The sequence below is a fragment of the Mercenaria mercenaria genome, chromosome 4 (assembly GCF_021730395.1).
Source record: "Mercenaria mercenaria strain notata chromosome 4, MADL_Memer_1, whole genome shotgun sequence".
In the NCBI taxonomy this organism is placed as follows: Eukaryota; Metazoa; Mollusca; class Bivalvia; order Venerida; family Veneridae; genus Mercenaria; species Mercenaria mercenaria.
Genome location: NC_069364.1, coordinates 18,751,381 through 18,777,512, shown reverse-complemented (window position 1 = coordinate 18,777,512; position 26,132 = coordinate 18,751,381). Strand labels below are relative to the sequence as shown.

At 35.1% G+C, this 26,132-nt stretch overlaps 2 protein-coding genes across 3 annotated transcripts in view; both read left to right on the top strand.

Moving 5' to 3' along the window:
• LOC123551110 (baculoviral IAP repeat-containing protein 3-like) overlaps positions 1-11,140 on the top strand; it is a 35,368-nt gene extending 24,228 nt beyond the window's left edge. For both annotated transcript variants that reach the window (XM_053540607.1, XM_053540606.1), the window contains exons 2-9: positions 283-1,103; positions 2,007-2,158; positions 5,847-5,889; positions 6,670-6,798; positions 6,998-7,161; positions 7,278-7,461; positions 8,154-8,258; positions 9,106-11,140. In XM_053540607.1, the coding sequence (XP_053396582.1) occupies positions 746-1,103; positions 2,007-2,158; positions 5,847-5,889; positions 6,670-6,798; positions 6,998-7,161; positions 7,278-7,461; positions 8,154-8,258; positions 9,106-9,296 (1,326 nt within the window). In that variant the 5' untranslated portion in view covers positions 283-745 and the 3' untranslated portion in view covers positions 9,297-11,140. The remainder of the gene's footprint in view (positions 1-282; positions 1,104-2,006; positions 2,159-5,846; positions 5,890-6,669; positions 6,799-6,997; positions 7,162-7,277; positions 7,462-8,153; positions 8,259-9,105) is intronic.
• A 5,481-nt stretch (positions 11,141-16,621) lies between these two features.
• Positions 16,622-26,132, top strand: part of LOC123551118 (death-associated inhibitor of apoptosis 1-like) — a 49,959-nt gene continuing 40,448 nt past the window's right edge. Inside the window, exon 1 of the mRNA XM_053540604.1 lies at positions 16,622-16,643. The gene's annotated coding sequence lies outside the window, so the exon portion shown is untranslated. The remainder of the gene's footprint in view (positions 16,644-26,132) is intronic.

The following is a 26,132-nucleotide window of genomic DNA, read 5'->3' as shown; positions in this document are numbered from 1 at the left end:
TGAGGTAATCATACCAACCCTGGTAAATAAGAGCAAAGTTTTTGTTTCATTTTGAGTAAGTTATGTTAAGGTCGTTTTACTAAATATAGAAAAATGGTTTTCGTAGTTATATAACTTAGTAAGGAATGAGTACATTTCAAAGAGGCTGAAATTCAATTGCATTCAGGTGTTTTTCTTAAGTAAATAATAATACTTCTTCAATAGTGAAATATTTAATCCTCTCGATAGTAGATACCAATTCATTGAATATGCATGTCAATATTGGTATTTTCTTTATTTCAGTTTCATCTAACAGCTATATACCTACGACAAAAGTGAATACAATTTAACATGCAAGAAAATGGTTTCGCACAGGACAAAACACAGAGATGCCAAATATATTTCTAAAACAGACCTAATAGCTATTTACAAAAGAAACAATTTTTTAAAGAAAAGTATCTATGACACGAGAGGCTTATGCCGAGCTGAATGGAAAATTGTCAAGAAAACACAGCATATGATTGTTCGTGATATCTGTGAAGCATATTCCAGGCATTTCTATACCGGCACCAGTGATGGCTCACATCCTATGCTAAATACGCGAACCCTAGACCGAGGGAGGAGCTTTTAAATTGCACCGACTTAGATTTCATGTAAAACATATCATTAATAAACTTCAAATTAATTGGCCCGGGGCTAACAAAACTAGTGCAATGGAACTTTAAGGGTATACTCTTTTGTCATATTCATATTCAAATATCTCGGTATGGCTAATATTGTAAGAAGTGAATTCCCGCAGCAGGTTTCAACAGATCAAGCTAGCCAGGACAGAAGCGAAATTGCTTTTTCTAATGGAGCATCGTTCTCTTCATTTTCCACAGTGGATGGTTCTCTTTTAAATTCTGAACAAAATTTTGTCAGAAATGGTATTTTAGATGTCACTGGACAACAGCAATTAGCATGTACACATTCCGTGGAAACATCGATGGCTACTCGAAGACTAGCGCGACCGGCAAGACATCCCGAGTATATAGATTACAGTCAAAGACTTAGATCCTACGCTAGATGGATTCGTTCGAGTCCAGGCCCAGTCTACCTTTGTGAAGCTGGCTTTTTCTTTACCAGTAAGTTTAACAATTGCATCTGATTTCGTAACGTGATATACACACTCATAAAAACAAACTGAAACGTACTGTACATTCAATTGACGTTTAGCTCTTATTCGTTTCATCTTTTGATTTTAAAATGCTTTCCGAGTTTTATCTTTTCTTGTATGTTTTAGTTTTTAAGGATCTTACATGCCTGCCTGTGTAAGACCGGTTTTTCCCTAGATCTACCCGGGAGACAGTGTGGAATGAAAAACCGAGCGTTAGCAAGGTTTCTTATCCAAACAGTCCCGAGGGTTTAGAAACAGCTGTCTTACAAGGTAGACATGTAAGATAACTTTTTTGCCTATCCCGTTCAAAATGGATCATGGTAACGAATAGATTTGGGTGTTTCCTTGCGTTATTCTTATAGTTTATGACGTCATAACAAGTACTATGTGACGTCGCCTAAGTGCACGCTATTTAAGACAATGTTTACCCCAGGAAAAGACAGGAATACCTATCCCTGGCGTGTGCTCAGACAAATGTATACTTTCCCCTCTAGCTAGGCAAGAATATAAGGATCTTACATGCCTGCCTGTGTAAGACGGGGTTTAGATCTACCCTCAGGACAGCATGGATAAAAAACCTCACTAACGCTCGGTTTTCCATTCCACACTGTCCCTCGGGTAGGGAAAACAGCTGTCTTACACAGGCAGACATGTTAGATCATTTTTCTTGCCTATCATGTTCAAAATAGATCATGGAGACAAATAGATTTGGGTATTGGCACGCTATTTTAGACAAGGTTTTTACTTAGGGAAAGACAGGAATATCTATCCCCTGCGCGTGCTCAAATAAATGTATAATTTCCCCCGCTTGGTAGGCAAGAAAAGGCTGGCCAATACATGTGATACTATTTATCACCACTTTTTATTTTAGATCAAGGTGATTTGGTACGTTGTTTCCAGTGTGATATAGGTCTCAAAGATTTCTCGGAAGGGGACGATCCGCTACTAGAACATGTACGATATTCAGGCGACTGTCCGTACCTTCTCGAACATCTTGGATCTGCCGGGTTATCTGCTATAAAGGTAGATTGTTTCCTTCCTAAAGTTTATTAAAGATTTCTAAGTTTTAAACTCTTATATGTAAAGATCTCATAGCTCTACATAATGTTGCTTTATAGCAGTTCGTAAGTGAGGGGTTGACACCAGTTCTCCTTAATTCATTGTTTTCAGTGTAATATATACTCAGCGTCACTGAAAAGTTACCACCCTAATGGCCCTTCAGGGGCGAAGGGTGATCAGTTTAGATGTTACTCAAGGGAAGAGTGTGGGGGAGAGGAATCCCCTCCTCCGGCTTGGTCCGGGGAGCCTCCCCCATGGAAACTTTAGAGCAAACATAGAGAAAGCAGGGTGGCTTCTGGTGACTTTTCTCACCAAAACTATGCTTCCTCAGTTTTGAAAAAAAATATTCACAAACGGCTCGGAATGTAAAGAAAGGTCTATATAAGTTGATGAACGATACAAATCGGGGTCGGTGAGAGGGGTGAGGCTGGCATTTTGGAAGGACTTGAACTAGGCTGTTATTCAGGACGAAACTTGTTATTCACAAATTAAGCAACATGAGCTCTTTTTCCAAACTTATTTGTTGTATACAAAATTTGCATTCACTATACATTTTACTATGGAAAGACAAAAGCGTTAAACATTGCAGTAATATCAATGACGGTCCTTTCCGCGAGATTGCACGCGTAATCTGACGTCCTTCACCAAAAACATGAACAAAGTGGCCTCGTTCCAAATATTCTTTCAAAACTGGACGCCAAAACATTCAAAAAGAACATTTAATTATAGCTTTAACTAATTTTTCCGACGTCAAAGATCACAACTGAATGATATGACTGTATAAATTATCACTGGAGTTAAACATATTTTAAATAAAAACCAGGAACTGTATTTTTATCAGAAGGCGAATTATAGTTGAACGTGGGCGGGTCTTTTTTACTGTGACTAAAAGATCGATATCTTGACATTTATTTTTGATTTTCTGATACTCCTGGAAAGCAAATCAGTTATTTCTGTAGCAAGCTGTCGTAAAATTGAATGGTATTTTTGTGCGTTTATATGGGCATGAACCACACTGGAAGGCTTCTTGCGAATCAATCAAAAGAATCACTAGCGCGATTCATGAATTTGCAAGAAGTCCCAGAAAATAGCATTCAATTCTAAAATAAAGTACACATGTGTGCATACGTGTTACAACGGAATATATGCAAATCAACTTGCAACAAATACTATAAACTGTCTAGGAACTGATTAGACTGCTGAGGACAAACTTTGACTTATGCACAATTTGAAAACAGAAAAAATGATGAAGCTATTTCAATAGATTCTTATTTCATTCTTCAAGTTAAAATATTTAATTACTAATGTCGTCTACACATTTCCTTTATTATCGTTTCGTGAACTTGGATTTTATATTTCAGCCTAAACATCTGTCACAAGACTTTTGTCTCTGTATCATTATTTACTTGATTTCCAAGGATGTAGAGATACATTTTTTTGAAAATCAATGTTCATTGCAAGGACGATTGTTATATTAAAATGCAACATGCAACTTGTAAACATTGTAAACATGCAACAGATGGTTAAAATAACCTTGGTCTAGAAATCAATATAATGCTTACAACATTATTCTTTAACTGCAATATTTAAAAGAGAATTTACCGTAAATGCTGGTTATGAGCATTTATTACATATGTGTATCCTAGGTTTAAAGAAATCGAGATATTACCGTATTTCAAAGGTATTGAGGTGTAGGATGTATAATTATTTCATGCGTTAAATAATTTTGATTGATGTATTTTACTGGCAATACATTTTGGGAAATGGATGTCAGGGCATAAGAAGGTGACTGGTGTTGAAACTTTGTTTCTCTATAGTCCCCTTTCCCACGACTGGGTGAAGTAGGGATGAGTAGGTGCCTCTTAGCATGATGACCCAGAAAGTATATTCTTAAGGTAGAAATTAATTAATTCATAGGTTATATGACTGATGTTGAGTGTTATACTATGACAATGCGGATAACAAAGCCTAAATATTAATTTATGAATTTGTTCTTTTTGCTCCCGTTCATTCTCTTTGATAATGGGATAGATAATCTAGTTTTGTTTGAGCGTAGCGAAATAGGAAATAATTAACAAATAACCAAGGCCTTCGAGTGGTTTATCGTCTAAGTTCCAACGGTTCAGAGTTCAGATGCGTAGATGTCTAAATACTGAAGCATCTTAACCGTGATAAATTAAACAATAAATCACAACATTTCCGTCTTTGTTTAACTGGAAATCAAATCGAGCCATGTTAGAATACTTGGGAATTCATAGTTGTTACAGACACAGTTGTTATTTTACTAGTGATGGACAATTGCCATTAAGAAGATTGTTCTTATGGTCAGTAGTAGCTATAGTATAATATGCATCTGAAATCATATGTGTATTTAGAATTTTAAATATATATATATTTAAATAAGTATTTACAATAACAAGTGCAAGTGGAGCAAGAAAATAACAAAATTTAGAAATAGAGATCTGCCGTCACAAAAAATTATAACAAAGTCAAGGACCAAGACAACAGCATACTCATATGCTATGACATTGTCCATACCTCCATGCCTCCTTACCTACTCCTGATCAGTTTTTTATTGCTTCTATGGAGTTTTTAACCTTTTTATTTTTTATTTTTGGATCTTAAATGATACTCAGCTGAGTAACCGAGTATGCCACGCTACGCGCATGCCCTTATATTTTAAAAATCGCACTGGACTGTGTTAAAAGCATAACACGACTACATTTTTGACGCAGCTGAGACGTCACTGGTGTAAAGATTTGTCAAATTCGATTAACTCCATTTGAGACACGGATTGCACGTGCAAAATGCCTTTTTCCAGCAATGTTGACATGTACGAATTTTCTATCGTAAATCATTCATCGCACTTGCAAGTTAGTCGACAGACTAAAAGGCATACGTTAAAAAAAACGAGAATATCCTTGCTAAGAATGCCACGTTTAAAGCTCGACCAACGCCATCAGGCCATTGGCATGGTTGACGCTTAACATTCATGTCGCGAAATTGCACGTCGTATATGATGTTCTCACCTGACAGTCATGAAATGGGTTAGGAGACATGATCAGACAGGGTCTATGAGTAATAGACCGCGCACAGGCCATGAAAAAGTGACGTCGATATTGTATAAAATAGTAAAGAGGTATATATTACGTGGTAACTTTTCAGTGGCGCTGAGTATATTATCTGTAACATAATGCTGCTTTCCTCGGTGATAGGAGAGAGAGGAGTGTTGCACTTTCCATTACCTCTAATTGACAGACTAAATCAAACTAAATGTTCTTTTCTTGGTTGCATCAAGTCCTTCCAAAGGATCTTCTAACAGATTTATCAACTATTACAACAGCAAACTTTATGTGCCGTGTGGAGGCCGTAAAAAGTGTACCCGTACTTAGATTCATTGTTGTTATATTTTCTCCTTCTTTGGGTTCGTAGAGTTCATTCAATATCTGTGGCATAGAATTCCACTTAAGTCGTTGCTAGGGGGCGTGAGCGGTTATCATACCGCTCAACGCAAATTCTATGTATGTCTGTTATATAACTAATAGCAGTCACTCTTATTAATACATAATATATATTATGAATGGTTGACATACGAGATTTTGCTATTTGTCATACGTTTATTTTGACCAAACACAAACACACATATCTTCAGACGAAGTGTCAGGCAGAGCAAGCAGAAACTACTGAACAACAAAGTAAGTCATTTACGTTTTGTCTAGTTGTCATGAAAATGTATTATTTCATGTATAAAGAAGTTAGAGCATTTTCCCATGACCTCTCTTCAAATGTACAACAATCCCACTCTTGATGTCTTCTAAGAGAAATGTCTTTATTCTTCAAAGTATTTTAATTAGTTTTGAACCTTTTATCAGAAAAAGGTTTTTGAAATAGTATAAGCCATTCTACACAAAACAAAATATTTTTCAAGTTTATCTTTCTTGATGACAAATTGATGGAAAACGTTACTCTTCCCTTTAAAGTTAAATTTCAGGCATCACATTTTTCATCATATGGAATATTTCAATTGAAACTTCCAGTTATTGAAACCTCTAGAATAATGTTAAAACTCTCTCTGAGTCTCTTGCATGCAAAGTAAAGTCGAAATTCACGAAGCATGTAGTTTGGTATAACTAGCATTAGCTGCTTTTATCAATACTTTGTGATATCACTCTTTTCAATGACATTTTTAAAAATGTCCGGTTTTCTGTGAACTACTATGAATATAAGGTACATAAAGTTATAGAGAACGTAAACGGAAATTTATTATCGCTATTAAACGGATATATAATATTTGCATTGTGATTATACAGATCCGTATATTTTACAGAGAAAACACAACTAATAAAATAAATTGTGAAAGGTGATTTTTCGAAGATTTGATAAACTAACAGCTGTGATCAGACCATTATTGAAAAGCAATCAGTGAAGCTCATATATGTATAAAGAATTAACAGAACGCATTCATGTCTATCCAGGGTCAAGCGTGTATTGTCGACATCCTCAGTATCAGACCTATGAAGCCCGTGTTTCATCCTTCGCTGGCTGGCCGAATTATCTAACTCAGAAACCGGAAGAGTTAGCAGAGGCTGGACTTTTCTACACTGGTAATTTCGTTTCTTTTCTCTTTAATAATTTAGAAAGACGCTTTGCTTTTTATCTCATAAAATTTTCAGGTTCTTCATATAGTTCCCCGTGGCATTGAAATACTGATGGAAACACGGCGTTAAAACCTAAACGAAGCAAACATACAAAACTAATAATTGACTGGCATTATTCATTCAAGTTTTATCTGTTTGAAAACAGGATTTGAAGACCATGTGCGCTGTTTCACGTGTGATGGCGGGCTACGGCGCTGGGACGCAGAGGATGACCCTTGGACAGAGCATTGCCGATGGTTCCCGGCTTGTCAATATGCCAGGGAGAAGAAAGGCGATGAATTTATTGCCCTTGTACAAGCTTCGACTGAGGTAAGTTAAAGTATAAATTTCAACTTTAAGTGACAAAAGAAATACAATTCTGTATGTATGTATGTTAATACGTGACATATCTAACATCAAGGTACATGTATGTTTATTTCCTGTAGGAACCGGAAAACGTTACAAACGAGGAAGGTACTGGTAGTCAAGATCTAGTAGGTGTAATCGAGGAGATGACACTTAGAGATCCCGCTTTAAAGGCTATTCTAGATGAACATAAAAATGCATGTCTAGAGATGGGATATGAGTTGACAGACTTCAACGCAGCTGTGGATGATTTGAGAAACATGGGTAAGTATTAGTTGAGCAAGTGTTGTATTTAAATTACACTGTGTTTCATTATAGTTATGTGCGCCTGAAGTATCCCTTCAAATAAGTGCAAATTTACTGAAGTAAAGTTGCAAATGACATAATAAGCATACGTAATAGAATATGCGGAAAGAAAATTTAAAATGTGACCAAAACCTGAATCTATAATCCAGTGCAATGAACATGTACAAGACCATGCATTGTCATGTGAAACGGTGAACTTCAAGATAAACGAAGTACATTAGTACATTGTATGCCTTTCTATTGTATCTATACATACAATTTCACTTTTTCTATCGTCTAAGTTTGGAGTTATATTTCCATAACTTGCATCTGGTTGTTACTGCTTTATACATTTTTGGGCACCACGCCCCCACTTCCTCGGATTTCTTTTGTATGTGTTGTGGGGATTTAAGTTTTCCTTTATCCTTCTATCTGTCTGTCTGCCTGTCCTTTTGATGTCAAGGTGCATAGAGTAATGTATCTATTAACAGGAACTTGAACTTTGTTTTATTGGCCATTGTTTGTAACACTTTTGGTGTCAATGAATCTATTAAGGTGTCAATGTGTAGAGTAGTGTATTTATTATTAGAATATTGAATTTTATATTTCATCAGCTATTAATGGAACACCATTTGATTTCCGTGTGCATGGCGTAATATATCTATTTAAAGGTATTATCAGGCCAACACTAGAAGAGATTCTTGACATGGTGGAGGTTGTACAAGAGAGGAAACAAAGCCAGCAAAGAGCAGCTGAACTAGAACAGCGCAATTGTGGTAAATTGTCTATTAAAAATTATTTTGCTTCTGTCGAGTAAGACTTAGCGATTTCCGATTTCCAAGATAAGAGTAAACATGTTAATCAAACAAGATTAGTGGCAAGATTTTATTTCTGCAATGGATTCAACGAGACAGGATCAAAGACTAGTGATTTGGATTGGATTTATTGTTTTATTCGAGTTTTTAATGAACGTACAAATGTTTACTGAGCTGAATAAAGTAATATTAAATTATAATAAAACGACTGTTTTTCTAATCTCCGCATAATATATTCTGAACACTTTTATTCTGTTTTAAGAAAACTTCATGTGTAGTTTACAAAAACTGACATTACACATGAGGATACAGAGATATATAAACAGAAACATATTTTAATGGTTTAGCGTAAAACATCGATGCATGTTAAATATTCAAATAACGAGCTCGTATTTTTCAAAATGCTTGTTGCAACAAGTGTACATACAGTTGAAGTGTACAGTTGTTCGCTGGTATAATAATTGCACTGAATATCATTTTCTTTACTTCTTATCTTAGAAAACAATAGAAATGATTCAAGAAGAAAACTTCTGTTTCTGATTTTTTTTTTTACAAAATGTCTGTAGAAAAGCAGATTTTTTGAGCGCAAGCAGTTGTTATTGTACGCATTTCGGTGTAAAAGGCTCTATGGCTGTGTTTGGAGTGTTCTGTGTTTCTGTGAAATCTACCCTTATCTTTTATCTTTCGTAAACTAGCCTAAAATGCCCTACTTTTAAACCGAAATGCGTATAATAAAAAGTGTAAACTGTGTTGAACCATTGTATATATTTGGTCGATTATATTTACTACCGATTTTCGCATATTTCAGAAACGCCTCTTGAAGAAAACTTGCGTCTGAAAAGTTTTGTAACCTGCATGGCATGTGGTAAAAACAACGTGAACGCTTTGTTTATTCCGTGTACGCATCATCGTTTGTGCATGGAATGCGCGGAACCACTAACGGAGTGTCCAGTTTGCGGGAGAATCATCAGACAGAAGATTAGAACATTCCTGGTGTAAATTTCTTACTGTATTGCATCTAAGTATATCAAACCCATGACCATCTGTTATAAAACATATGACTTTTAGAGGAACACATACAGTGACCAGGTTTCGTGAAAATGAGTATAGAAAAGGTTTACTGTCGCTATATATTGCTAAGTAGAAATTATTCTAAAGCACAGTCAATGGCGAAATTACGACTTTTCGTAAAAAGCACTATGTAATATCTAAAGTTAGTATGAAATTGCGGTTCTCCAGTTCTGGAGGGAAGGATACAGAATACAGTAGCGCTATATACCACAGTTGTGCCGTTAATATTGTTGATAACGGCGATTTTGTCATTTATCTATCATGCATGTTTGTATATAGATCTATGTACACGCAGTAGCTGTGTCTAATTTACCTTAAATGCTCTTACATGTATGCCATATATACAGAAATAGATAGATAGATTTATTTCGGTAAGGAGTGCACATACATGGACAATTAAAAACAACATGTATAGTAATTACAACATAATAACATAATGCATACATGAAATTAAAAATAGCCATGACAGGCTAGAAACAAGAAACATTTAAAAGCATCGCATAAACTTTGCAAATAAGAAGATGAAACTAATAAACTGACAAGAAATGTCAATGTCTGCAGTGATTTGCTCGTTAAATAGTTAAGGGACTTACCTCCTGCCCTATGTCGCTTGTTATTTGAATTTCAGCTAAAACCGAAAACAGTATGACCAGGGAGGTTCAGGCAAATATGTTGTGAGGTTGTTCTATGTATCTGTGAATCTTAGAACAGTCCGAGATGAAAAATAATATATAGTCCTACACGTGTATACCAGAAGGGTACAAGTCAGTGAATAGAATGTGTACATATAACATTTAAGTTCACAAACAAAAACAAAATACGTATCACTAAAGGACTGATAAAATGAACGCAGTATTCTTCTTTCAAACTGAATGCATAAACCTTTCTCATTCGTTTTAGGAAAGGTTAGCATAGTGTGTCAATGTTTCGGTATATTATGTTTAGTTGCAAGCATTGCGGATAACGTCTGTGTTACCTTTAGTTTATTTTCGTTAAAAGCTAATTCTTACACAACGAGATTTGTTTTCTTTTTACGCAAAGAAGACTATAATATACAATTCACTGTCTGTATATCACAACTATTACGTCATAGCGTCAAGCGTCATACTGGAGCATTGAAAAAGAAACCCACACAAAACAGGCAAATATATGCTGGATGTCGTCATATAATATATCTCAAACAGTGATTTGCTCTGGGATTTGCTCTGTGTTCTAGGTGTTTCAAAGCGTTTCTGTTGTAGACTATAAAACACGAAGTGATGAAATTATTTTACAATATTCTCCGGGAGCGGGTTGTAGAAACAAACACATTAATGTGTGTTTTTGCATTACATGTATTACGTGAATCGCTATTTTACAATTTCTGTGATGGTCTTCTTATTTTTCTTTAGGCCAATGCATTTTTCTGTTTCACTGAAATTTGTATTCGATAATGCAGAAAACATATGTCATGGCTAAATCTGTTATATGAGTGGATGATGAGCCTTAACATAGTTTCAGATAATCAGGTTCTGGTGGCAATAACTTAAGACGTCGTGTACCTTTTAATTTAATTAAGACCTATTGTTTCATGGGTCTACCTCCTAAACATAAATCTGCTTCTTGTGAATTCAGGCGTGGCGTTGCGCCGACCCGTATCGACACGGGGAAGTATGAGGATAGCAAGTGCACACTTTAATATATAGTGGAATCTGAATGTAATGATATTTTATACTGTCATAAAGCCGAATTAACTGACGTAGCTAACGACAGCGATCAGGTAAATGACCCGTTATGACAATCGCAGTTTCCCTATCCTTCCGTGCATTTTTATTATATATTACCATATGATGATGCTGATGAGAGATGGATTGATCGAGGAATGATTGATTGACTGACAAATTGATTGATTGTTGCTGGAGATGATGATGATGATGTGAACAATGACTATGAGGATGATAATAATGATAATGTTTACAATGATTAGAATGATACTGCTTGGGGTTATAATGATGAAAATTTATTAACTGCTGAAGAAGATGGTTGTAGTGATGATGATGGTGGTGATAGATTGACTGGCTGATTGAATGACTGACTGACTAACTGATAGATAGATGATTTTATTGATAATTGGTGATGAAATTGATAACATGTAAATAAAGCATTTATAAGAGGCACCTGCTACATAGAAATTATTGCTTTCTGTTACAGGATGTTTTCATTTACATTTGCTATATAAATGTCATTTTGAATAATATATACTTGTTATATTATTATGCAGTGCAGTTTATTGGTTTAAATATATTATTGATATTTATATAAATGGATATAATGCTTTTTAAGATGGTGTTCCAAATACAGTAAATTAGTAGTAAATGATGCTTACTTTTGAACTCTAATAAGACTAACATGTTTTAATCATCACACCGATATAATGTTGATGTCACTTCGACATGATATAATTTTAGCGTCATGTATACAACTAGAAATAGCGCTTTCAGATTTGATCAAAGGTTTTACTTAGTAGCATTTTAAAACGAAATGTCACCTTGAAGAACTGTCTCGATTATTTTACACATATATATGATAAGTTGGTTATTCGCTTTGCAGAATAATACGCCATCTTTTGCGCCAAAGTGAAAACTGAACTCTTCCAAAAGTCGTATTACCTTTTCCAGTTGTGCATAAACAAAGAAGCCTGACGACCTAACAGTTGGCGCCATGCATGCACAAAGAAACAGTTCTGTCATATTTGATCTAAATTTTACAATAAAACACAAATTAGAATCTAAAGAATTAATAGCAAAATGCTTTAACATTATTTATACACTCAGGCGGTTATATGTCGTTCGAAATAATTCACTTGAGCTGCAGTGTCGATCTTGTGAAATCATTACTCATGGCATATAACCGCCCAATGTGTATAAATAGTGTTAAAGCACCTTTTTGCTACAAATTATTTTTTTAAGTACAATGAATCGTTAATAAATGGTATTGAACAAATTTCTGTTTCTAATGAATCGTTAACAAATCATGTATTTCAAATTTTAAGTTTAATGAATCGGTAATAAATGGTACTGCTCATAATATCTGTTTCTAATGAATCGTAAACAAATCAGTTATTTGCAATGGATGGGGGGCGTGACTTTCTCTGCAAAAGCCGATTTGTTTCCGATTCATTTAATGAATCGTAAACAAATCGTATTAATAAATCGGCAAATCCCGATTTATTCACCATTTATTCACGATTTTGATACGATTTGTTACTGGATTTTTTTGTTTGGGTAGGGTACTCGTCCGGTATAGGGAAGTCACTATAACACATCATCTCCTTAGACGTGTTGATTACTGTAGATTTCATAACACAAGCCTGACCCTCCTCCACCTCCCCCGTGTAGTGCCATAACCCTCCAATATAGTCATCCCTCTCGAAACACACGGGTTCGAGACCCTCATCTAGACAACACTTTATAGCTGTAAGTCCACTTGCACCCGCTCCGATTACAGCTATACGTTTCATGTTGTTACTTTTAAAAAAAAGAAAATAACTGCTTTAATTGAGCGTTTTTAATGTTTAACGTAGATCTAAAGTTTCATTTCTGTGCCGCTCATGTGGCGACTATCTTAAAATTGTAATTCAAAATCACGGGTCATCATCTAGGACGATTGAATGATTTATTGCTCAAACAATGACGATGTACTGACCTTGCATCGTTTTTGATAAGCCACATATCTGATATCTTATTGTTAATAACTGATATCCTTCGTTTTAATATCATGTTTAATGATAAAGAAATATTAAAAAGTCCTACGCTAGATCAAAAGTCTATAGTGTGCAGCCTAACTGCAGTTAAATGTAGATAGATAACTTTATTTTCGGCAATTTAATTGAAAATTGACCTTTGCAAATTCATGTATTACATGTGCCTATAAATTAGCACATTTTTTTCAAGAAAAAATATGTCATAAAGAACCTGTTAGATGTTATCTTCTTTTTCTTCTAATTACAAAATTACGCAACATTCCACGGAGATTTTATTAGCTGAAAATGTTCATTTCAGTTGAATCCTAGACGTCTATTATGCCGCACAGGTGATAACATTTGAAAGCTTTCAAAAGACGCCAGCTGTTCACACAATAATTGGCGTCTTCCTGGAAGACCGGAACAAGCATTGGTGAAATTAGAACGAATCGGCTGAATGAAAAATCCCCAACAAATATTTAGATTAACATTTGATCGGACCGGATTAGTACCTGCAACGAGTAGTAGCCTATACGACCAGACTTTTGCACGAAGTCAAATAAATGTTCCGTACAGGAATAGGTAGTGAATAGAAAAATGGAAAACCACAGATCGCTCAGCGGAACATAAATGAAAATGTTGCAAGCTCGATTTGATTCTGTCAATGAACGGTACTGTAATGGAAATGCAAGCTACCGTTTTCTAGCCCACGGTTGAGCAGAAGTCAACACTTTCGCTATACAAGTACCAATAAAATATGTAACGACACCCGCATGTGGATTATAAAAAGCAGATTATACGACTGGTCTACTTTATAATAAACAAAAATTCCAACGCCTGCAGCAGGACAAATCATAAATTTGTATAACTTACATTTTCTTGTAGAATATTGACAGTGCTAAATGAAAATCAACAAAAAGTGTGGATCATGTTTGGTGTAAGACAAACAAGCACACTGTATTATCTATTAAAATGACACCACAAATTGTAGTGGTGCTGTACGACTTAAGTTTCCATGGCAGATTCTGTAATGCAAGTGTTAACTTAAACGTTCGCTACTAAAACCCGAACGAGTATTATATGAAAACCAGAGTTTGTAGCTGAGACTTCATATTTACTGAAGATAGGACCCACTGCATCGGATCTGACCCAATAGTCGTGAATATGTTCAAGAATAACCAACAAATAAATAAAAACCTTTTGCCTATTATAAGCCGAAAGTATGTTTTCCGACTGCTTACGAACCCGTCGCGCATCTTCGGATTTCGGAAGAATGCTCCGAAATGAGGCTATATTTATAAATAGATCCAACGATAACGTGATGTTTACAAATATAACTTAGGGAATTCAACTTTTTTGTAACTCAAATAAACTTAATGACAATTTAGGCCCTTCCTGAATAAATGTGTTTTCACAACTTGATCTGCATTTATTTAGTCAATCTCTTTTTAGAATAGTTTTAAGAATATAGATAAATAGCTATCTTACACTTTTGAAACAAATGCGATTGAAATTTACCTACATACACTGATTTATATACATATTGCTTCATTAATTCAATATTTTTTTATACATTCAACACATTGTCTTGGCCTAATATATGTCACTGTCAATTTAAAACTAAAAGCTTGTTTATCTCATATTTTTGATGCAAATCATGTATAATTACTATCATGGAAATGAAAACAAAACAGCTATTTTGTGGCGCATTTTTAAACGGACATTCGTTTGAATAAACTATAAAATCACGTGATCCCGAAGAATTTCCGATCGTTTACGGAAAAACGATAAACATGAAAGTAAGGCAAGATGACCACCCATGTCAGTCTAAGAAAATACAAAAAAAATCATCCCTTTCTCTGCACATGCTTTGACCTGAAGGAAATATTGCACGGCTATCGTAATGTTTAGATGTATATTTCAAAATGTGTAGTCTTTTTTTAAAGATGTGTGCTTCTTTATTTGTCTTAATTTGGTACCTTTAATGTCAAACGTAGATCTGTCTTGTGAATTACGCGAACAAATTGCATTGAAGGTAAAAAATAACAGAAAATAACAATTTGAATCCGGTGTTAAGAGTATCATTGTTTCTCGCGTCATATCTATTTTTAGTGTTTTTATACCAATTGGGAGATGCATTTCGAGTGTGGAATAAAAGTTAAATGTGAATTTAACATGCCATAAACCAGTTTAAGCCATCCTTGCCCTATCTTTCTACGTGACTGATTTTCCTACCGTATTATGCGTTACTTTCATGTTCAAAACGCATTAAAATTAACGAGTTATCCTTCCGCCTATAACTTTGAATTTGAATATATATTATTACTCTATATCTATTTCATTTACCCAAATGTGAACGCTTATTTGCAACACATGACCGTACAATATATGACCGTATTGGACGGACGTGCGTACAAAAAAAAAAACCTGTATTTTTCCATATTTGGACGGTTCAACAGTCCCATGTTATACATACGATAAAGCTCGAAACGCGTGAAAATGTTTCAAATGTAAATCAGGTGAAGCAGGCGCTCTATGTACAGAGTATGATTATGCGTCTTTAAAGCAGGAAGGCAGATTCTGAAGTGAATCATTTTCAATTTAAACTAAAAAAAAAAAGAAAAGAAAAAGAAGAAAAAATTGAAGAGAACAGTGTTAGATAACCTAACAAGATTTAGGTTACCGAAAGGTTCCTTCAAGCGCATATAAAATATTCTTTTTAAGCGATACTTTTATAGCATAGTGTTAGAAATGTTTAATAATGCAATGAGAAAAATAATAACTAATCTAAGTATTAACAGTTTTATCATAATTCATTTTTTTTTTTGTTTTTTTTTCTTCTTTTCTTTTTTTACAATATAAGCAAGTGCAGTACATATTATACTATTTGAAAGCATTTGTCTTGCTGTCTGTATTTCAATTCCGAATGTTTTCATCAAGCAAAAGAAAGCACTTGCAAATCTGAAATGTTTGAGGTTTGGCGGGAGTCTATTTTTAGATGATGCATATTCAATTCATTAATCTCTACTCTTTACCATGATATATTCAATTGAGGATTTACATGATTTAAACTTTATAAATGTGTCTTGTTTTTCTGTTATTATAGGTAGTTGTATGGCACTACAGACTGAAATAAAAATTTATTATGCGTATGAACATACTGGGCTAGAGGTTATTTGTAATGAATATGCATGAGTCCAAGATGGCGGCGCCCTACGGTAAATCGGATTCCTTTGACAATACCCTTGTATCAATTACATGCTCAGTCAAGTGTGACATGTTCCTTCCCTTTAGAAGGAACAATAATATCGTTGGATTGTATACTGTATGATTATATATCAGGATATAATACCAGTCCGTCTCATCGCGGAAATTTAAAACTTAATTTAAATTCCTCATTGAATCATTGAAGATAAAACAAGTTTAAGGAAGTTAGCAAGTAGCAAGTGACAGATATCTAACTTGAAACTTACGATTATTTCACAAATTACTGAAAGAAAAACAACAATATATATTGATAAACAAAGGTCGTTATTTTCACACTTCTACAAAAGGTAAGGAATCTTTTTTGTTACCGTTTTCTGCATTCAGTGCGTGGGATCAACTTCAACGATTCATGAAGTTAGCCATATTGTTTCCGTAGTTTTGTTACTACAGTATCCTAGGATGGTTTGAAAGATTTATGCACGAAAGGTTCAATATAATCCTCGTTGAATAGTACAGCATATTAAATGACTTACGTGTCCGAAGTCCCCAATATAAGTTTTATTGCTTGACATCACAAATAACTTTCAAAGCTTTTCATCTCATGCACGGACTTTTACACAGCAAACTGGAGTTAAAATATAGTCCGGTCAACAGAACAAGCTATAGACCGACGACTTATCTAACTAGAAAGACAGTCATATAAGTTACTATCAGTTATTCGAAGAATAGATGATACAGTCCAAAAATAACAATGATGGCGGCAATTATAATTCTTAAAAATGTTTGACTAGTTTAGATTTGATACCCTCATGCTCTCCGAATGGTGCGCACACAGTTATCGCATCGACCTTCCGTCTATCTCGTGTATGATTTAAGTACCAAATAGGGAGTTGGGAGCTTAAAGGTGAAAAAATAGGTAAAAGAAAATGTTATTTGATTATTGAGGATTTATCCACGGCGCAAAGCGCCGGGGATGAAAATCCCCAAGACGGTAACGTACGTATAATTATAGTTATTCGTCTTTGTTGTCTGCATATACTGAGGCAATTTTTTCGATGTTTTCCGGTTCCGGTTTATGTACACGCCGCAGACTGGTTGTCTGCATGAACATCCGAGCATCCCGAATCAGTCACAGAAATTCGTAAACCGCGCCAACATGATTCTTTTACTTTTTTGTAATAAAAAATAGTACATGCGACTGATAAACACTTTTAAACAAGTAAGGAAGTGTAAAGGCCGTCAAGTTTCTGCATGGAATGCAAACAAACAAAAAAATCCTGAAGCCAGTGCGAGAACGCGGTGAATGACGTCACCGTCACGGCTTCCCGTAAATTTTGCGAAGTATGATATTCGCTGTAAGAGGTATGATGACACTAAATGTAAACTTGCTCTTTAGAGCGAAGTTTCATTTTCTTTTGAGTGTTGAATATTTCTTTGTAAGTGGATATATAAAAGATAAATCCCCGTGCTAGGCGGTGCCTTAATTCATATTGAGGATATTTGTTTGTTTTAGTGCTTACAAGATCAAGATATATTTCACGATTGGCGCAGCCTCGTAACCGCCTAAACAGTTACCCTCGATGCCGGAAATTCCCATCTGCACCTACAACCGGTGAAAGAATCTTATAATGTGAACTTGTACAGTATAATTACTCAGTTAGAACTTAAAGCAACAAATACATTGCTGTACATGTCAAGGGGCAGGACGTGAAGTGGTTGCACACTTGGTTCAAGCGAGCGAAATGGTTGCAAACTTTCAAAATGGCGGATATTTTCTGAAATCATCGCGTGTTCACTTGTTTTTTTTTTATTAGGTAAGTGGGTTTCTATGGTACTTTGAACTCTTTGGATATGTACATGCATCAGTTCTATGTCTACGTCACACTCGGTTTTGCGTTTCAGGGTTGTAGATTTCGAATTCTCGAAGTTATTGAAGTTATAAAATGGTCATGCCCATGTTTTGAAATTTGAATTGCGTCGTTTCCTGCCGTTTTTAACATTCTAATGATCAAACTAGCCTGTTTTGGGGCCCTTAAACGAGACAAAACAACTAATTGTGAAGAATTCTATAAACGTTTGGTTCTGCATGTTTTCGGGATAGTGCTATACCCAAATACATCTTGTTTTTTGTTGCAAACTTGTACTTCAAGCAATTTCTGTTGCAAACCTTTTTCTGAAAAAATAGTGTCCAACTCTCAGAGAATGTTTATTGTGCAACTGGTTGAAGAGGCAAATCATAAATTTCCTCTGAGTTGCAGCAGATAGCGCGAAATTTCATAATTCTATTTCTAATCACGTATAACGACGTTTGGGCACAAAACCGAGACTTATTTTTAGCTTTTTGTGATTTTGGAAGATCAGTGAAATATTATGGTCGATGTTTTGCTATGGTGTGCACTAGCCTTGTGTGTATCTTGCCCAAGAAATTACTTAATGCAAACCAGGTAATCTGACAAGTTCTCGTCTCAATTCTTAGTCCCAATTCTAAGTTCCCATCTCCATTGACCTGTATTTATAACTGACAGAAAATTTGTTAAAGATATTTTACATAAAAGAAATATTATAATCGAACTAATATATAGCAAACTTATGTTTTAATTTCAATCCATCTGAAATCTACAGTATTGTATTTCCTTGTTCAATTTATTTTTCAGGCAAAAACGCAAGATTGAGACAGCGATGGGAATTCTCCTGGAATGTGGTATTTGCGAAAAGAAATCCCGTTCACGGTCTGTGCTTCAACGCATTTGTCGTCATATGAAACAACAAACTACCAGGATACATGTTTTGTTCATACAAACTGTTTTTCGTAAACTATTAGTACATGTAGTTTTGACAGAAAAAAACCACAACACATTTATATACAACAGTCATGTAATAACATAATGACATAAATGCATACTTTTGTTTCATTTCTAGATTAAATGTACAAAAATATATCCAAGTCTTAAGATATGATTATGATGCAAAATGTTTTGAACTCATTAGAAGTTATAGTTGGAAAATTGAATGGTTTTAAACAGAAAGAACAACTTCGGAAAAGGCAAAACCCAAGTTGCACGGTATCCAAAAAGATGTAATCTTGGACGCAAGCAACTTTATTAAGGCAAAATTGAAAACAGTAGAGTTGGCATTTAAATTTGTTGTGGCAATCAACAGAAAACATCATAATTATGTTTGTTCATTTTCAGAGATGACGGATTTAATCGCAGCCGAACATTTTCTTGTTATAGTTTATCAATTTCAGTCCACTGTATACAGTGTAACTGAACATTGCGCTGTATTTTACTTTGTGAGTTCGCTCTAAATATAGTCTTAGTGGACTCATCAACTCTGTAATGTGACTTAAATGGTCGAACACCTCTTGATATATCATTCAATTTTCTTAATGTTCCATACTTTTGTACGCTTCTTTTTCTTCGGTTAAACTCGTGGTCTCTGCAATAAAAAGTAACACTGGTAATTTGTGTAATATATTGCAATGTAATGCAAAATTAACAATATATAATATAAAGAACTGAACATTCAACATTATACACTGTTGCACTTGACGCTTTTGTTTTGTTTCTAACAATTAAAATAAATTTTGCAAGTAAACGGCATTTATGTTTGTCCTTGCCACTCATTTCTGTAGCAATACTTATATGTCTTCTGTAATATGGCACTGCAATTAATTTACTTTTCATTACTGGTTGGTACCCAGCATTGTTTATGTGTACTGTAATATTACGCAAAAAAATGTATCTGACTTTAGGTTGCTAAAACTGTTGGTTCAGAATAGGAATAGAAAATAAGAATAGGCTTACAAAATTTTATAAATTGTCTTTGATACCAATAACACTTGCCTAACGGTTGTTTCTGATATACGTGTTAGCGTAGTTTGTTCAACTCATGAAGATTCATGTTCATGCTCTCGGGTCATAATAGCGTCTGATGTTCATAGCATCCAGACCTGGAAAGATCTGAAAGAAAACAACTGCATGTTAAAGTCGTTGTCTGTATAGTGTGTATAGATGGACAAGATCCAAAATACAAAATGTACCTACAGACAATGTCTCCGAAAGTTTAATTTTATTTCTGCTTGCAATCTAGACAGCTAAATCTATAAACAGGGAAGATGTTAAAGTTATGTATGAACACTAACCATAATCATACTAGGTTTCATGAAAACATGATAAGGTGTTTTTATCAACAGTTATATTAAAATATCAAAGAGCCATTTGATGCTATAAAAATGTACGACCCTAAACAGAAAAGAAATGTACACGAGCTGCACAATAAACCTTCTATGATAGTTGGACAATATTTTTTCAGAAAAAAAGTTTGCAACAAAAATTGTTTGAAGTACAAGTATGCAACAAAAGAGAGCTTGAACAAGATTAATTTGGGTATAGCACTATCCCGAAGACATGCAGAGCCAAACGTTTATAGAATTCTTCACAATTAGTTGTTTTGTCTCGTTTAAGGGCCCAAAAACAGGCTAGTTTGATCATTAGAATGTAAAAAACGGCAAGAAACGACGCAATTCATATATAAAAACATGGGCATGACCAAAACTTCAATAGCTTCGAGAATTCGAAATCTACAACGCTGAAACGCATTTCAGAAAATACCCGCCATTTTGAAAGTTTGCAACCATTTCGCTTGCTTGAACCAAGTGTGCAACCATTTCACGTCCTGCCCCTTGACATGTATTTTTAATGGTTTTAACAAAATTAAATACAGTTTGTCTGCGCAACATCACGTGCATGGCATCATGACGTCATAATGTCGCGACGTCACGATATCGTTGTATATTTATAATGGCTGTGACTAAAAACAGAGCTGGTGCGCCCGTGATATATTACAGACTCCGGTATATACCGGATTAACTAAATTTAAGCGAAAAATATCTTAAATGTATATATTTTGTAACCATGGTAATATTGACCCTAACCTTTAGTCAGTATAGTATGCATGTTATACACTAAATGCGTGCGGACATGCAAAAAAAAATGCGTAATTTTGCCGTGCGCTCCTATTGATAATCATTCCGGGCATGCGCAGAACGGCTGCACCAGCTCTGTAATGAGAAACAACCATTTAGGATAATCCTGTTCGTATTTTTATATATATTATATATATATACTGAAGTATATTTTGCAAGGAATTTTCTAATATTACTAATTCATCTTCTTTCGCATTCAAGAGTAGCTCTCTAGCTCTGTTCTAGTGGGAAAAAAAAGATATTTTGTGAACTGTAGGAAACTGTGAAAATATCATTTTTATTTCACTGGTAAATTTCAGTATTTCACTGAAAAGCACAAAATAATATAGAAATGCTCTTCATACACATGTATAGAGCTACCCGTCCGACCCTAAAATAAATTTTATATTTGTAGGCCTATGTATTTTGTTTTGATTATCTTTTGTAGGCCTATCTTTTTAAATTATATCTTAGTGTCCCAGACTCATCCCCCCGTTATTATATCTCATACGCCTTCATCCTACCCCAAACTCGACATTCAACATTCTTTTGTTTTTCTCGTATCAATTCTTAGTAGATTTCTATCCCGAAAACCCAACATAAAATTTATTTCTCCCCTTACTCAACCTCCCTCCCAACAACATTTCCCAGGCCATTCTAACCCAATTAGGTCCATTTCGGAAGAAAAGACGCATTATGTGCTGGAGCGTGCATCTGTCCGTCTGTCCTAAGTATAACTCAATAACCATTAAACGAGCTGACTAACTCTAATTACCTTATGTTTTTTAATAAAGTCATTCGTATCCTGTCATCTTTTAGGCCGAATCAAACAACAAATAAACCCCAAACCAATCTCCCTCCCCACCCCAATAAACAAAAACAAGAGCCATGTTAGACATGGCTAATCCCCCCGCCGGGCATATTATAATTGAAGGCTAAAGTTCCTGGCAGGTTAGTGTCTGAAAGTATTAATTTTGGGGAAAGCTTTGAAGAACCGTGTAGTTGTGGTCCGCATCAGGGGTTTTAAAGATGTGGAAGAAAGAATAAGTCAGTGGTGAGGTGGTTTACTGCTAAATTTTATTAATTTTCATGAACAGTATAGCTATGGTGTTTTTCTATATGGCTACTGTAAAAAGAAGGAATGGAAAGCTAACAGGGAACAAGAGTGCCAGAATGTCACAATATACGCCCGTCACAGCAAATTTCTTTACTCTAGCAGCTGTATTTGCAAATGGAATTTTAATTTTGTGGTTGTTTTGTAATCATTGTAAGTATTTTGTTTTTCTAAGTCCACAAAAAACTCCTTACCAGGTAGAGATACCTTAAAATACACTTAAAATTGGAAAGTAACATCTATGTTGTACCACAGAAAAGTGGTCTTGTTTTTTCCCTACGGTCAATTATAAAAATGTTACAATATAAGTTATTTATAGTAACAACTAAGGGAAGTTAATCTTTACAAAAAACAAAAACAAAATTGTAAGTCCACACAAAAATCTTTACCAGGTAAAGATTGGTCAAAATACACCTCAAAATTGTATGTAGCATGCATGTTGTACTACAGAAAAGTGTTCTCGATTTTTCCCTACGACTAGTAATGAAAAAGTTACAATAAAAGCTATTTAAAGTAACAACAAAGGGAAGTAATTCTAAAGAAGGGAACTGCGCATGACACTTCGTCTCATGATGGTGTATAATTGTGCCAAGTTACATCAAAATCCCTCCATGCATGAAGAAGAAATGCTTCGGACAAAGTCATTCTTGTATCTGACCTTTGGCCTCTAAGTGTGACCTTGACCTTAGACCTAGGGACCTGGTTCTTCCGCAGGACACTCCGCCTCGTGGTGGTGAACATTTGTGCCAAGATATATCAAAATCCCTCCATACATGAAGAAGATATGCTCCGGACAATTTTTTTAAGAAAATAAGATAAAGGGGAATAACTCAAAAAATAGGCAAGGTAGAGTTATTGTTCTTGCACATTGCACTTTCTCCCAATGTGTTCTGTCAGTGTATGAAGTTTGAAGAAAATCCCTCCAGTACTTTTGGAGTTATGCTCCGGACAAATATTTTTAAGAAAATAAGATAAAGGGGAATAACTCAAAAAATAGGCAAGGTAGAGTTATTGTTCTTGCACACTGCACTTTCTCCCAATGTGTTCTATCAGTGTATGAAGTTTGAAGAAAATCCCTCTAGTACTTTTGGAGTTATGCTCCGGACAAATTTTTTTAAGAAAATAAGATAAAGGGGAATAACTCAAAAAATAGGAAAGGTAGAGTTATTGTTCTTGCACACTGCACTTCCTCCCAATGAGTTCTATCAGTGTATGAAGTTTGAAGAAAATCCCTCCAGTACTTTCGAAGTTATGCTCCGGACAAAGATCGTTGCGGACGGACGGACAGACGCACACACGCACGCACGCACGGGGAGCATTTCTAATATCCCCTTCGCCTTTGGCGGGGGGATAAATAAGCGTCCATGGTTGAGTACTCTGGATGTATATATTATTTGAACTGTCTGTCCGCCCATCACTGTGTCACGCTTTCTTGTGTACTCAACTTCTACTTCAGTGTCTGTCCTATCGAAAAGGAACTTCGTAAACATCACTAACATGAAGCGTACATGCACATATTGTCAGAATTTTTGAGCCTAGTGCTTGAGTTATTGCCCTTTTTGTACTTTAACCCTTTCACTGCCAACGGGAAATTCAAAAGATGCCAAAGTAACGTCAATAACGTCGAAAGCCGTTAGAGAATCTTGACGTTAGCGGATATGTTCATGCTAATTGATGCCTTAATTGATTTGTTTTGCACCGGGTATATAATGAGGGTTTTTGTTAGTAAATGAAATTTTCATAAAATACGATCTTTTAGAGGATATTCTTTTTGTGCAAGATTAAAATATCTTTCACGAGTGAAACCAAGATGCAATATTTTCATATAAGTAGCTTAGCCAAGAAATGGTGTCCATGAGTGGAAGATATTTGGTGTAAGGCCCTACATGTAAAACAAACACATTTTCTTTTTATTTTATGTTTTATTATAACTTTACCAATTCTATTGTTTCTTACCAGTGGCAATTATTGAAAATACAAGATATATTTCACTCTACAATATCGGTAAATCTCTGGAAAGTATTTAATAAAAGCAGGTAAATCTAAATGTCTAGTAGTTCATAAATAGTGAGAGAGAAAAATACTGTGACAGTACACTGTATTTGTTTCTATGGTCGTGGGTTCGTTCGTGGGTAAATCATATAAATAAATGTCCGCTTCAGCATGCCTGCCTATTTCGATCACTCTTAATTAGGAATAAGGACAGACAGTTTTTTCTCTTTTGTGAAATATCCGAGTGAAATTGCGCGAGGACATGAAACCATGAAAATATTTTATTATAATGTTACATAATGACAATTTACAGAAGACAGAACATGCGCGAAAGGTAAACTGTGAAACGAGATATTTTTTCTTTGCGTAAAAACATGTATAGTCTGTATAATTGGCCGTATGGCGACTAGAAAAAAAAACTAAGGACTTGGTTTGCAGTGCATCGTAAGCTGGTAAGATTTTACGTCCGATATATGATAAACCAATCTTAATATTATGATTTACATAGACATATTGCCACACTTGACCTCCCCTATCACGAATACTCTACTAAAACACGTCACCGAAAATTCCAAAATAAATCCGCTCCTGGATATTTAGAATATTTGAGCAAGATAATTAATTACCACTTCAATCTCCAAATGAGTTGTGTATTATTTGAAAAATAATTTTAACCGGTTGAATTTTCTCTTTATATACTGCTTTCATTTCCTTTTTGCCCTAAAAGGACAACATCAAAATGAACAGATAGCAACGTATATGTAAATATTGGATATCAGATGTACAAAATCCTAAGGATGAAATGCATGAAGCTAATTAATTCTGTTTTACATCATAATTTTTATTGCGTGACTAACGCTTTAGCTTTTCTGTATATTGTACACACTGCGCGCATCTTTGTTAAGAATTAATGTTTACTCAATCGCTTTATTTTTACTTTGTATTTATAATTTCTAAAGCTACAGTCACACTTACGGATATGTCCGGTGCGGATGGGATTGGTCTGTGGTGGGAGCGGACACGGATAAGTACGGAGCAGTAGGTCTTTGTACGGGAAGAAAATTTGAAAAAAATACAGGGCGCAAATAATTACTGCGATGAACTACGTTTTACTGCGCATGACAACTTGCCCAGCGTGTGAACGTGTCTGCGGTGAACTACGTTGAACTACGCTTCAGTACGGGCACCCTCGGATAACTACGTTCAGCTACGGGTCAATACGGCAAGGAACGTTTCAGTACAAATAACTACGTTTTAATACGTTTAACTACGGATGATTTAGTTTCAACCAAGTTGGACTAAAGTCACGCTCAAATGGGTACGGATCGCTCAAACTTTTGTGTATGTTCAAAAGTTGGAGAAAATTGCAAGTTTGGGATAAGTCTTGAATGCGTATTGACTAAGTGTTGGTACGGATTGATATGGAATACTACCGGTACTTTGAGGTACGTCTCAGGTATCGCTCAGGTACTGATCGATACTGATATATCCGTGGCTAGACGTAGCTATCCGCGCCGTATGTGTGACTGGGGTATAACAAAGGAAGACAATTTCTGATTTTCGAAGTTATTTACATAAATCCGACGGCAAGCCCCTAAATGGCATACAATATATTGAAGACAACTATAGCTGATTATATAACTATTGTAATTAGGAACAATAGCTCCATTACATCATTATCATTGTTAACATAATATTAGATAAGTAGTCAGGAATGTAGAGTGCACAGTACGTCCCAGGACGTAAAATGCATCAGGTCATAAA